Raw genomic sequence first — 12,659 nt, 5'->3', positions numbered from 1 at the left:
TCTCCCAGACCTGTCTGTCTCCTAGACCTGTCTGTCTCTCAGACCTGTCTGTCTCCCAGACCTGTCTGTCTCCCAGACCTGTCCGTCTCCCAGACCTGTCCGTCTCCCAGACCTGTCTGTCTCTCAGACCTGTCTGTCTCCTAGACCTGTCCGTCTCCCAGACCTGTCTGTCTCCCAGACCTGTCCGTCTCCCAGACCTGTCTGTCTCCCAGACCTGTCTGTTTCTCAGACCTGTCCGTCTCCCAGACCTGTCTGTCTCTCAGACCTGTCTGTCTCCTAGACCTGTCTGTCTCTCAGACCTGTCTGTCTCCTAGACCTGTCTGTCTCCCAGACCTGTCTGTCTCCCTGTCTGTCTCCCAGACCTGTCTGTCTCCCAGACCTGTCTGTCTCCCAGACCTGTCTGTCTCCTAGACCTGTCTGTCCCCCAGACCTGTCTGTCTCCTAGACCTGTCTGTCTCCTAGACCTGTCTGTCCCCCAGACCTGTCTGTCTCCTAGACCTGTCTGTCTCCCAGACCTGTCTGTCTCCCAGACCTGTCTGTCTCCCTGTCTGTCTCCCAGACCTGTCTGTCTCCCAGACTTGTCTGTCTCCCAGACCTGTCCGTCTCCCAGACCTGTCTGTCTCCTAGACCTGTCTCCCAAGGTTCTGTCTGTCTGCTCAGACACTGCCATAGGAACTCGGTGATACCAGAACATTCTTCTTAACCTCCATTTGCGCAGGAAAGGGGGTAAAGGCCATCTTCTCTAGAAGCTTCTCTAGCATGTTAGAGTAGAAAGAGCACTGACCTACAGTCCAGCTGTACTGAATCCTAGCTCTGGGCTTCCTACTCATGTGACCTTAGGCAAGGTAACATTTCTTGCTGGCATGTAGCTTGGGCTAGCTTTTTCTTTCCTACCTGTAACAGTGAGGCGTTGGTTATTGCTTAGTGTTTAGAACAGTGTCACAGCGAAGAGCAAACACTAGCCAGAGTGTGCTTGTCTGCAATGAGCAAGGCACAGAACAGCGCGACTGATTGTCTCTAATCTCCCTCGGCTATTTGTCAAAGATGGCAAAGCAGCAAGCAACAGCTTGTGTACCTGAGAACTTATGTAAACTTCTGCGTTCACCAGAAGTGAAGCTTCCGCCTGCGTCGTGTCTGGCTAGGCAAAAGGATCTGACTACAAACATTTCTCTGGAAGGTACTGAGCACAGTAAGCAGGTGTTTACGCAAATATCAGGTTTGATATGCTGGCATAGGACTGTCTCTAATTGTTATCACAGCCAAAAGCAAAAAAGAATTGGAGCAATTATTTGAAGAAAAACTAAGTAGAGAACCGCAAACTTGGGCCAAGAGTTTGACCCTGTTGCTTGTGGATACAAATGCGGAAAACACAAACCCCAGGATCTGACACCTGTAATCGACAGAGACTCGCAAGTCAGAGGGTAGCCTATGAAGTTTGTTCCTATTTCTTTTTTCTTTTCTTTTTTTTTTTTTTTTTTTTTTTTTTTTTGTTTGTTTTTTGAGACAGGGTTTCTCTGTGTAGCCTTGGCTGTCCTGGACTCACTTTGTAGACCAGGTTGGCCTCGAACTCACAGCAATCCGCCTGCCTCTGCCTCCCAAGTGCTGGGATTAAAGGCGTGCGCCACCACGCTCAGCTATCCTATTTCTTATATAATATGGGTAACTTGAAACCGCACCTTACGGTATAAGGAACTCATTTGTGCTCCTAAAGTTAGTACTCTGAAACTGTAGTAGGAGTGTGGATGTCAACCATATTGAACATCAGCTATGTCATCTCTATGGTGGCCTCTGCTATCAGGTTTACAAAGTCATTTTATTTTGCCAAGTTAGTGACTTGAATTGGTTGTCAAATTCAAAGGATTTATGTAAATAAGTAGGTACTAATATGTATGTATGTGTTTGTGTGTTTATATATACATATAGGTGTATGTGTACACACACACACACACACACACACACACATGGGCGGGGCACGGCAGAGAAAGCATTTCACTTAGAAATCATGGGAGATGCCGAGGACACATCTACACAGCCACACAGCTCTGACTAACTTATCAATGAAGTATCCCAGGATAGGGCTGCCTCCATCCACAGCTGGCTGCTTCCAAGAGATGATGATGTAATCCTTGTTCGCATCCAAAGACACCACATCCAAGGGTGCGGCAGGGGCCCCTTCGATCTCTGCATCAGCATCTGTGGAGACAGAGGGATCCTGTTCACTGCTCAGCCAGGCTCCGCCTGCTTGGCAGACTGAGGTCATGCCACAGATTTCCCACACATCATGATAGCTACATATTGGGCTTTGTAGAGCAAACTCCAAGGCTTATTGCTTGTTTTTCAGTATAACAAGGTGTGCTTTTCACTTTGTGGGGGAAGATCATTATATTAGAGAATAAAAAGGGCTCTGAAAAGAATTCTGTCTCCTCACCCTTGCTTCCCAACATACCTTCCCCAAATTTAATAGAGAGATATCAAATAGGTGGGACAGGCCAGATAATCTGTTTTTAAGACATTGTTTGGGCAATGGTGTTACATTTCTGACAAGCAGCCCCCATGTTACCTGAATGTACATACAAGAAGGCGAACCATGGAGCTTTGCCTACCACTAAGTGGGCACTGCCCTTTTGAAGAAGAAAACATCTGCTTTAACCAAACACGATGGTCATTGATGTCTATTTGAGTGGACTGAGAGACAGAAAGCACACCTCTGAGTGTGTTTCCAAGTTCATTCGATCACAACGCTCTGGCCTGATTAGGGGTTTAACCCCCTGAGGATTCAGCAAAGGCATAGATTGCTGGTAAACAGTGGGACTGGCCAGATGAAGCCATCAGTGGGTTTAAAGGGTACAGCCTGCCCTGTGTCCTTCTTGCCACCACCCTCACCCTCTTCTTCTGAGCTGACATGAGTTGAACAGGTCTGTTCCACCGGGTGTGCCTGCCACACACCGTGCTTTACTGCAGGCCCTGAAATGCAGGGCTGGTGTGCCTGCCACACACAGTGCCTTACTACAGGCCCTGAAATGCAGGGCTGGTGTGCCTGCCACACACAGTGCCTTACTACAGGCCCTGAAATGCGGGGCTGGTGTGCCTGCCACACACCGTGCCTTACTACAGGCCCTGAAATGCAGGGCTGGTGTGCCTGCCACACACCGTGCCTTACTACAGGCCCTGAAACTCGGGGCCGGACTACCATGGGCTGAAGTGTCCGATGCTGTCAACTAAACTAAGTCCTGCAATAGAGCCTGGCAGATAGAAGACAAAAACAGAACAAAAAACCCAAAATCAACATGCCCGAAGGCTGTTCCCAAGCTGGAGATACTCAGGAAAAGAATGCTGACACAGTGCCCACACCTGAGTTCAGTAAAGTGTGATACAGAAGACAGAGGACACTGACACTCGTGAGGTAAGATTCCCCAGACTGTGAGACTTTCCCCCAGCTCCCCAGACACAGCTAAACTAATGACTCCTCAGGAACGGAAATAAAACATGCCATCAGTGACCCTCCAAGTGAGGATGATTCAGGCCAGCGGTAAGGCTGGGGGAGGGGCCCACCTTTCAGTTCCTCCTAGCATGCGACCATGGAGTGCCTGGGACACATGGAAGCCACTTACGCAGGACAGAACACTCCTGCAAACTGAACAAACAATCTTTTCCTATGATCTACACTTCTGTAACTCTCGTGAGCTACAGAGTATATGATATGATGGCGGAAACACTTGCAGACTCCTCGGGCTTTAATGTTAATAGGTTTGCATTACTTGTGCAGAGCTCGGGTGCCTTGGATGTTGACCATTCTCCCATAAGCCATCAGGGCATGTTCTCTTGGGGAGTGTCTGCTGCAGGCACAGTAGATGAGGCTGAATGGAGGCGGATCCCTGCAGCGGGAAACAAGTGCTTCCTGTGTGGGGACCCATGCCAAATTCTGCCATGTCAGAAGCCCTGTGCTTAGGCTGTGTGCTGTGACCTTGGCGTTGCCGGCCTTTACCTCACGAGGTCTTGTGTTCTAGGCTATCCTGGGACTATTTACCTTTGAAAGAGTAGAGAAGTCCCAGCTTGGAAACACCCAGAGGATCTAGGAAGTTCTCACAGGGAACTACTCAGAGAACTAGGAAGTTCTACAGGGAGTGATTCAGGCTATTGCATTCTTGCCTGGGGCTAGGGTGAGTGGGATTAGAATAGATCCTATTGACCTTGCTCTCTCTATATTCTTACTAGTAAGACATTAAAGTGAATCTTGATCAGAAATTTCCTGACTTGATTCATTATTTCTCACGTCTCTGCATCCTACTTTTAATCCCCACTCCCTCTTTCAGGTGAACCCTGACTCGATTTTTACAGCGGGCCGGGACCCGACATCCCGGGGCATGTCCCTCTCTTCCCAGGCTTTGTGGGCACAGCAGGGATAGTGCTGTTGCTGACAGAAGGAAGAACAGAGCAAGGGTGATGCTGACACAGTGCGCCCAGTTACCAGAAGAGGCGCCCTAGGAGGCCACTCCTCTAGGGGACAGCTGGCAACAACACAGACACATCCTCGTGTTAAAGGCCTGAGCAGCCACTGCCTTTACTGTGTCATAAAAAGCGGAGGCCCACTGTAACAGACCATGGTAGGCAGGAGGTGTCCAGAGAGCCATGGCCAGCACTTTTGTAACTCAGTCTGCAAGATGCCGTTCACGGCGTGGGCTTGGCGATTTATTGTGCTATTTAGACAATCACTCATTCATCCTCTCATGGCCACCTCTGGACCACAGCTTCCATGTGCCAACCCTGAGGAAACTTCCCAGAAAATCCAGCCTCGATGGCACTGTTCTCTCCTTAACTACAGCTGATTCTCCAGCCCCCACTGACCAGCATCCATTGTCCCAGAAAAGCAAAGATTCACTTTAGTAGTTTTTAATTCAAAATACCACAATCATGACCACAGTTTAGGCGTCTCTGTGGAGTGGGGGCCTCGTGCTGTCTGGCAATTTTACTTCATAAACAACCACTGCCTTCTGTTTCCCCTATTGCCTTAGACGTTTACGGAAGTTGGCTGTGGGTATTGCGTCAGAGTTGTTTCCTACGTTCATTTAATGCTCTTCCAGTGCTCATCCTGGCTGGTTTTATGCCAGCTCAGTACAAGCTGGAGTCATCTGGGAAGAGGGACTGTCACCTGAGACAATGCCTCTGCAAGACTGGTCACTAGGCAAGCCTGCCCTGCATCTTAATTAGTGACTGATGGGAGAGGCCTCAGCCCATTGTAGGTGGTGCCAGCCCTGGACCGGTGGTCCTGGATTCTATAAGAAAGCTGGCTGAAGCCAGGAGCGTGGTGACACATGCCTTTAATCCCAGCACTCAGGAGGCAGAGGCAAGTGGATTGCTGTGAGTTCGAGGCCAGCCTGGTCTACAAAGTGAGTCCAGGACAGCTAAGGCTGCACAGAGAAACCTTGCCTCAGAAAAAAAAGGAAGAGGAGGAAGAGGAAGAGGAAAAGGAGGAAGAGGAGGAGGAAGAAGAAGAGGAGGAGGAGGAGGAGGAGGAGGAGGAGGAGGAGGAGAAAAGAGAAGGGAAGGCAGGCAGGCAGGAAGGCTGGCTGAGCACCAGCAAGCAGCATTCCTCTGCGGCCTCGGCATCAGCTCCTCTTTGTGTTCCTGCCTCAGCTCCCTCACCGATGGATTTATAAGCTGAAGGATGAAATAAACTCTACACTACTTTTGATCACGGTGTTTCACCATAATAAAAACCCTAAGACCGTGCTGAGCACAAACGTTACAGATAAGCTTTGTTTTTGTTGTCCAGAAAGTGCAACTTCGTGTGGCTCCAGCTGTGCCTGGAATGTCAGGAGCACAGCCAGCTGTGGAGTGCTATCACGCGTGTCTCCTTTCAGCAGCTGCTGCTGTCCAGCTCTGCCCCTCTTCAAAACTTCTCTCTTTCTCTCTCCCAACCTCCAAACAGCCTAGCTTTTTGTAGGTTGATTAATAGAGTCAAAGATTAACCTGCTATTCATTACAGTTTGGCCTCATATATAGGCAAATAATAACCTTTTTTCAAAATGTTAGTTTATTGTTTGTATTTATTGTAAGGATAGTACATGATTATAAAATAAGTGATAATCAAAAAAGTTAAAAAAATCTCCTTTAACTTTGTAACTCTGAATAATGACTACTGACATATTGGCCTGAGCCTGTCTAGATGTTTTCTATATGTATAAACTAAAAGATGATTTTTTTTTAGATGGGTCTTGCTATGTAGCCCAGGCTGGCCTTGAACTGAAAATCCTCCTGCCTTGGTTGGCTGAGTGCTAGGCTTATAGATGTGCCAACACATCTAACAAAAGTGATAATGATTCTTACTATCTGTAACCCAGGCTTGGACCTATGTAGCCCAGGCTGGCCTTGAACCCATGGCTGGTCTTCCTGCTTCACTCCCATGTCAAGGGTTACAGTCATAAGCGACCACACCTGGCTAAATGTGGTTATTTTATAAATAACTTGGATCATGGCTTTTCTTCATTTATTTCAATAAGTACAGGTATAAGCCATTAGTTTTTATTGCTATATAGTAGTTCTTTGTTTGGAACATGAACTTTTTATATTTATTCATGTATATTTATGCCTCCCTATTAAAACACGCATAGATAAAAGTGTTTTATTTTGCAACTCTCATATTGGTGAACACCTGGATTTCTTCAGTTTTATGTAATGTTTGTCTTTACTTTTGTCCACTTTGTCCTGGAACTGGAGAAGTTGGACTCTGTGCTTCAAATAAATAGTTGCAAAACACCCTCAGGCACTTTGAACCAAATCCCAGTCATGGTCTTGTACAGAAGAAAATGTTCCTGGATCCCCTACCCTGGAGGAGTTGTTGTTGTGTGTGTGTTGTGTGCATGTGTGTGTGTACAGAAGTATGTGGGTAGCCAAGCACATATGCACACATGTGTGAGGACCAGAGTTCAAGGAATGAGGTGTTCCTCGATTTCTCTCTACCTTGCTTTTTCAAACAGTCTCTCATTCAAGCAGCAGTCTGTGGGGTCAGCTAAGCTGCCTGGCGCCTACCTGCCTCTGCTTCCGCCCAGCCCTACACCTCCAGCGCCGAGGTCACAGGTGTGTCCTTGTGCACCTGGCTTTTACACGGCACTGGGGGCTTAATGCGTATGCAGCAGGCCCTAAGCTGTCTCCCCAGCCCCTACGAGGGACCTGTAAAGTTGTGTTATCTCTTCAGTATGGCAGATAAAGCATCACCTGTCTGCAACTTAGAGTGCTGCAGTTACCCTGACACTTCCCATGTACTTGTTCGCCACCGCAGTTCTTCCTTCATGTTTTAATTACATGATCTGTGTGTGTTTGTGTATGTATGTATGTGTGAGTATGTGTGTATGAGTGTGTGTGTATGTATGTGTGTGCGCGTGTGTGTGTGTGTGTGTGTGTGTGTGTGTGTGTGCTGGTGCTCATGCTCATGGGGGAGATTAAGGTAGAACAGAGTGTGTATCAAATGTTGACATTAAGTATTTCTGATGGCAACTTATAAGTGGCTCTTCTCTTTTTTTGTTATTTTTGTTTATATCATTTTCAGGATGCACATGTTATCTGTGTAATAAGACACCTGTCCAGATGTGCTCAGCTCTGACATCTTTCCACAGAACATGGTGCCTCACATAATGCCCACGCTGATGTAGAGCTGCTTTGTAAGTTGTGAGAATACAAAGAGGAAAGCCCTTGAGTAGCCTCACATGCCACCTCGGAAGAAGCTTGAAAACTCATAAACTATCATTTGAAGTGCTTTGGGTTCTGAAAAAGTTGAGTATAAATGTGCCATGTGATCCAGCAATTCAAGAACATATGGTTATGTGTTGAAAAGAAATGAACACACTGTCCCATAAATATGAACATGACTATGGATAGCGCCCGTACCCTTAAAATGCTAGACAGAGAGGCAGGTGATTGCTGTGAGTTCGAGGCCAGCCTGGTCTACAAAGGGAGTCCAGGACAGCGAAGGCTACACAAAGAAACCCTGTCTTAAAAAACAAAACAAAATAAAAGCTGCTTGTTAAACTGTGGCAAAAGCACGGCTGGGTATGAGGTGACTTGGGGAAACAAAGTGACAGACACACTAAAGAAGGAAGTTATGGTGGTGACTGGTTAGCTCTGCACGTGGGTTAGAAACATTCAGTGCACAGTTGATGTGGGAGAATTGTGTGTGTGTTTATACCTAAATAAAGATGTTGTTAAGACTCTAAAAATACATCATTTCAATTAAGTGGATTAAAGGATGAAGCTGACTGACAGTGTCAGCTCTGCACACCCGAGTCCCTAAGCTTCCCAACACTGCACAACAGCAATACCAGTAACAGCTGTACTATAAAAAATAAACTTCTCTCAAAGTTATCAAGTTCACGTACAGTTACTGAAACCTTCCCATTGTTTTCTTTTCTGTTAATCTACTCAATCCTTTCATATTAACACGTGGGCCCCTTCTCTGCATCTGGCCTCGGGCAGAGACACAGGTCTCGCTGGGGCATGAGAAATGCAGAGCCAGCAGCCAGGCCAGGGTTCCCAGAAGGAGGGCAGGCCAGCAGGGGCTCTGTTTCTGCTCTTGTTGCTTTCTCCAGGCAGCTGAGAGGGTGGGGAAAGGAAAGACTTTGCATAGTCAGTCAGCAGCTAACCCCACTTCCTGAGGCATCCCAGGGAGCCTGTTTCTATAGCAACCTTTATGAAGGCTGCCTCCTCCATCCCCTCAGCAGTACCTGACTTTGCCCACCATGCTTCAGTGGAGGGGACACCCTGCCGCGTTTTCCAGATGTTACAGATGTTCACATGTCTTTAACCAGTGCTGGTCCATGTCGGAATCTAGTGATCACTTATCATTGCTCATTGTGGATATGACGCAGGGCCCTCCCAGAACTCACTTTTCCTGCTTCTTTCTGGCGTTGTGACCAGTTAGCGTTGGCGGGAACGGCGAGTGTTGTATGTGGCATAGACAAAGTATTTGTTCATCAAACAGAAGTGATACGGGCAGCCCTATCTCTCCCCCCCCTCAGCCCCCACTTCTTTCCGTTTTCCTCTTAAGCTGGAATAATAGCTTGGGACAACACTGAAATAGAGGGATGTGGGAAACCGCGTGATCAGACTGGACAGAGCCGGCAGGACCCCCATCTGTCCAGCCTCTAAAGCCACAGACTTAGACAAACGGCCAAGAAGTGAGAAGCCGAGAGACTTAGGAGGGAGGATTTTTAGCAGCGGTCTCATCGCAGCACTCTAGTTAAAGTCTTAGGTGAGGCATCAGAAGGCGTGTCCTTCCTATTTCTGCTGCTACGGTTTGTGGTCCCTTCTGGGTCCCCTTGTGGGAACAATGCTGTGTGTGTTTGTATGTGTGTATGTGTTACTATTGTTGTTGTTGTATGCACGTGTGCAGGTATGTTCTGTGTGCGTAGACAGAGGCTGACATTTGGGCATCTTCCTCAGTCAACCCCCGCCCTATTTTTTTGAGACAGGGTCTCTAAGGGAACCTGGGAGCTGGCAGATTCAGCAAGACCTGGCTGGGCAGCAAGATCCTCCTGTCAGTGGCTCCCAGCACTGGAGATCCAGGTGGAAGCCGGCAGCCGGGGAGCTGGCAGTCTGACCTCAGGTCTTCTTGCTTACTCAGCAAGCAGTTTACCTACTGAGTTATCTCTCAAACCCACTAACAATTATGCTTTAAAACTCATAAAAGACATGAGACTTCACAGGAGAAATCAACTATGTGGATAAAAGGTTCTAATTATAGAGCCATTGGTAGTCTTTCGTGTTACTTTAAAGGCATGCGAATGGCATTCCATCTTGATCAAAATGGCTGTGAGTTAAATTTTCTATGTAGTACATGAGAGATAAAAATGAGTAAATCATCTATATTGTTTATACTTCTAATGGTCTGCATTTTGATATCCTCCACTGTTTCCGGCTGTGGAGAGCTTGCTCTTCCCCTAGGCCAGCTGAAGCTTAGAGACAACAGCCGATCTTCACATCAGGGCTTGGACACGGAGGCCAAACACCTTGTCCTCCACCTGGCCCACACCACCAAGGAGGCCACGTTCGTTTTTTTATCAGCCTCCCACACCCGACGTGCCCTCTACCCATACCCAGGCACTTATAGGAGACCTGCACATCTCAGAGCCCTCCAGTCAATCTAAGCACAAAGCCTACACCTAGCCCTTCCTGGACAACCCGGGTGAAGGCCATAGCTCACGTGCCTTCACGTGCTGCCTTTGGTCCTGGCCTGTGCTCTGGAGCCATTGTCCTAGTGGTTTTCCCACATGGCCCTGAGGAACCTCCAGCTCTGAGACGGGTGAGCAGAGCACGCTTTGTTCTCCTGAGACTACCGTGCGTCTCCTCTGCGGCTGTACCTGAATAGCTAGTCCATGAAGGAACACAGAGCACAGGCTGAAAGTGCTACGATCCCATGGACGGCAACATGCTGCTGCACATGCTCAGACTGCTCAGACACCAGTGGAAAAGAAAGCTTAAAACCATCAGTTGTGGTTGTCCTGAGAATCACACGCCATCACCTGTTTCCTTCTTCATCAAGTCAGAGCTGTGACGAGGAGGGGTCTGGAATGAAATAATACACCTGCTCTCTGAGGTGTGTGCTAAAGAGGGAGCCTCCACACGAGGAGCAGCCTCTGCCACGGGAGCCTCCACACTGTGAGGATCCAGAAGCTCCACTCACCGCACCACTGTCCACGGAGGAGAAAGTTAGCCTACTGGTAGCTGCAGTAGACCAGCGACCTTCGCGGTGGCGCCTGTGGGGCTCATCTTACTGAAGCATGTTTGCGCTGACTGCTCTTTGACCTCGGTGTTTTTTTTTTTCCTGACCTCGGTGTTTGAAACACACTGTGTCCTCTGCTTTTTGCCTGGTCTTACCTCGAACAAAGACGTAAGCGCTGTATTGTTCATAATACTCTCCCATTCGCACACGGATGGTGTAGAGGCCTTCGTCTTCTTTGTTGAGGTGAGAGAATGTGAGCGTTGCCCGGTCTCCGCTCCAGTGCGGTTGCACCCACTTTGATGGAGAAACGGGTGCGCCTAGAAATTTAGAAACAAAGCAAATTTATTGTTTTGTTTGTTTGTTTGTTTGTTTGTTTTTCCCTCTTTAGCTCCCCTTTTCCTCACTCCGCCCCTCCCCATCTCTCCTGACAGTTACTTGACTCTTAGAACTCTCCAGATCTTTAAGCCATTCTGCTGTGTTGAATATTATGGAAAATACCAGACAGAAACGAGAGGCTCCACAGCAGACATAACTTGTAACATCTGACAAAATTAAAATTCAAAGCTCTTTATTCAAAGTGCAAATAGTTCAAAGTGTTGGGTTCTGCTTCTGTGCTGGCTGGCTTCTGCCAGCTTGACACAGGCTAAATTTATCTGCAAGGAGGGAACCTCCTTGAGAAAACGCCTTTATAAGATAAGGCTGTAAGGCATTTTCGTAATTAGTGGTTGATGTGAGAAGGCCCAGCCCAGTGTGGGTGGTGCCTCCCAGGCAGGTGGTCCTGGGTTCCGTAAGAAAGCAGGCTGAGCAAGCCATGGGGAGCAAGCCAGTAAGCAGCACCCTCCATGGCCTCTACATCAGCTCCTGCCTCTGGGTTCCTGCCCTGTTTGAGTTCCTGGCCTGACTTCCCTCAGAGATGGACTGTGACATGGAAGTGTACGCCAAACAAACCCTTCCTCCCCACAGTGTTTCATCACAGCAATAGGAACCCTATCGAACACAGCCTTTTTCACTTTTAAAATCTCTTGTTATTTATAACACAGGTCACACAAATTACAAAAAAAATTTTTTGTTATATTAATTTATGTGCAACAGATAAATACAAATTTTAATATTCTAGAATTTGTGAGGGTTGAGGAAGATTTTTTTTATAAAAGGCTCAACTGTACAATCATTTTTGTATTGTCTGAACTTCATTTTAAATTTAAACTTATACAATTGTATTTTAATGTTTATTCTGATGTGTCGTTTAACTTTTGGAAGTCATGATTCGTATACAATCCACAATTCCTGCTTATGCCTTCCATCACCACCGTGTTTTCGGCTATAAGGAAAAACCAATTTGACAACTGTTCCTTTTGTTAACAACTGGCCTGCTCAGAATCTCATATAAAACACGTTCTTTCCACTGACTGCTACAATCTCCAGATTCCACTTTAAGACTCAGAGCCAGCGGTTCCAAACTCTCAGGAAGACTAACATCCTCGGGCGTGTTGCCTGCGGTGTCTGCAAGCTCACTGACAAGCTCGCCGCCTGCCAGTCAGTCCTGTCCCTGTGCCAGGACAGCCTTTGCTCATGGCCCGCAGAGGTGAGTTCTGTGGTAGGTGAGAAAGCTGCCTCCTACCGTGGGTCCCCATACTGTTTCCTGTAGAATTGGTCCTGTCCTCTGGGGCCACAGGCATAGTCATCTATCACCTAACGCTGCTGCTGCTGCTGGGACCCCTGTCTTGCTCTTTCCAGTCTGGCCCAGGTCACAGTCCTGCCCACCATGTTGTTGGAACCTAAGAGGCCCCCACTGTCCCAAGTGTTCACATGTACGCCTGGCGGCCAGGACCTTAGCTTGGTGGGCATGCTGCCCACGGCCCACCACTAGCTTGAGCCTGTGACTGTCTGTTATGACCGCGTGGCCTGTCTTCTATGCTGTGTGCATGCTCTGTGATCTCATGGG

The 12,659-nt window shown here is 47.8% G+C and overlaps 1 protein-coding gene across 3 annotated transcripts in view; it reads right to left on the bottom strand.

Moving 5' to 3' along the window:
• The window catches only part of MYOM1 (myomesin 1), a 114,673-nt gene that overhangs the window by 68,181 nt on the left and 33,833 nt on the right, over nucleotides 1–12,659 (bottom strand). For all 3 annotated transcript variants that reach the window (XR_014778843.1, XM_084779907.1, XM_084779908.1), the window contains 2 exons: nucleotides 10,870–11,031; nucleotides 2,052–2,193 (listed from right to left, as the gene is read on the bottom strand). Coding sequence is in view for 2 of the 3 variants with exons in the window: in XM_084779907.1 (XP_084636033.1) it covers nucleotides 2,052–2,193; nucleotides 10,870–11,031 (304 nt within the window). In the remaining variant the exon portion in view is untranslated. The remainder of the gene's footprint in view (nucleotides 1–2,051; nucleotides 2,194–10,869; nucleotides 11,032–12,659) is intronic.

The sequence above is a fragment of the Acomys minous genome, assembly GCF_964271855.1.
Source record: "Acomys minous genome assembly, chromosome: 4".
Taxonomy (NCBI): Eukaryota; Metazoa; Chordata; class Mammalia; order Rodentia; family Muridae; genus Acomys; species Acomys minous.
This window is presented reverse-complemented; position numbering and strand designations above follow the sequence as displayed.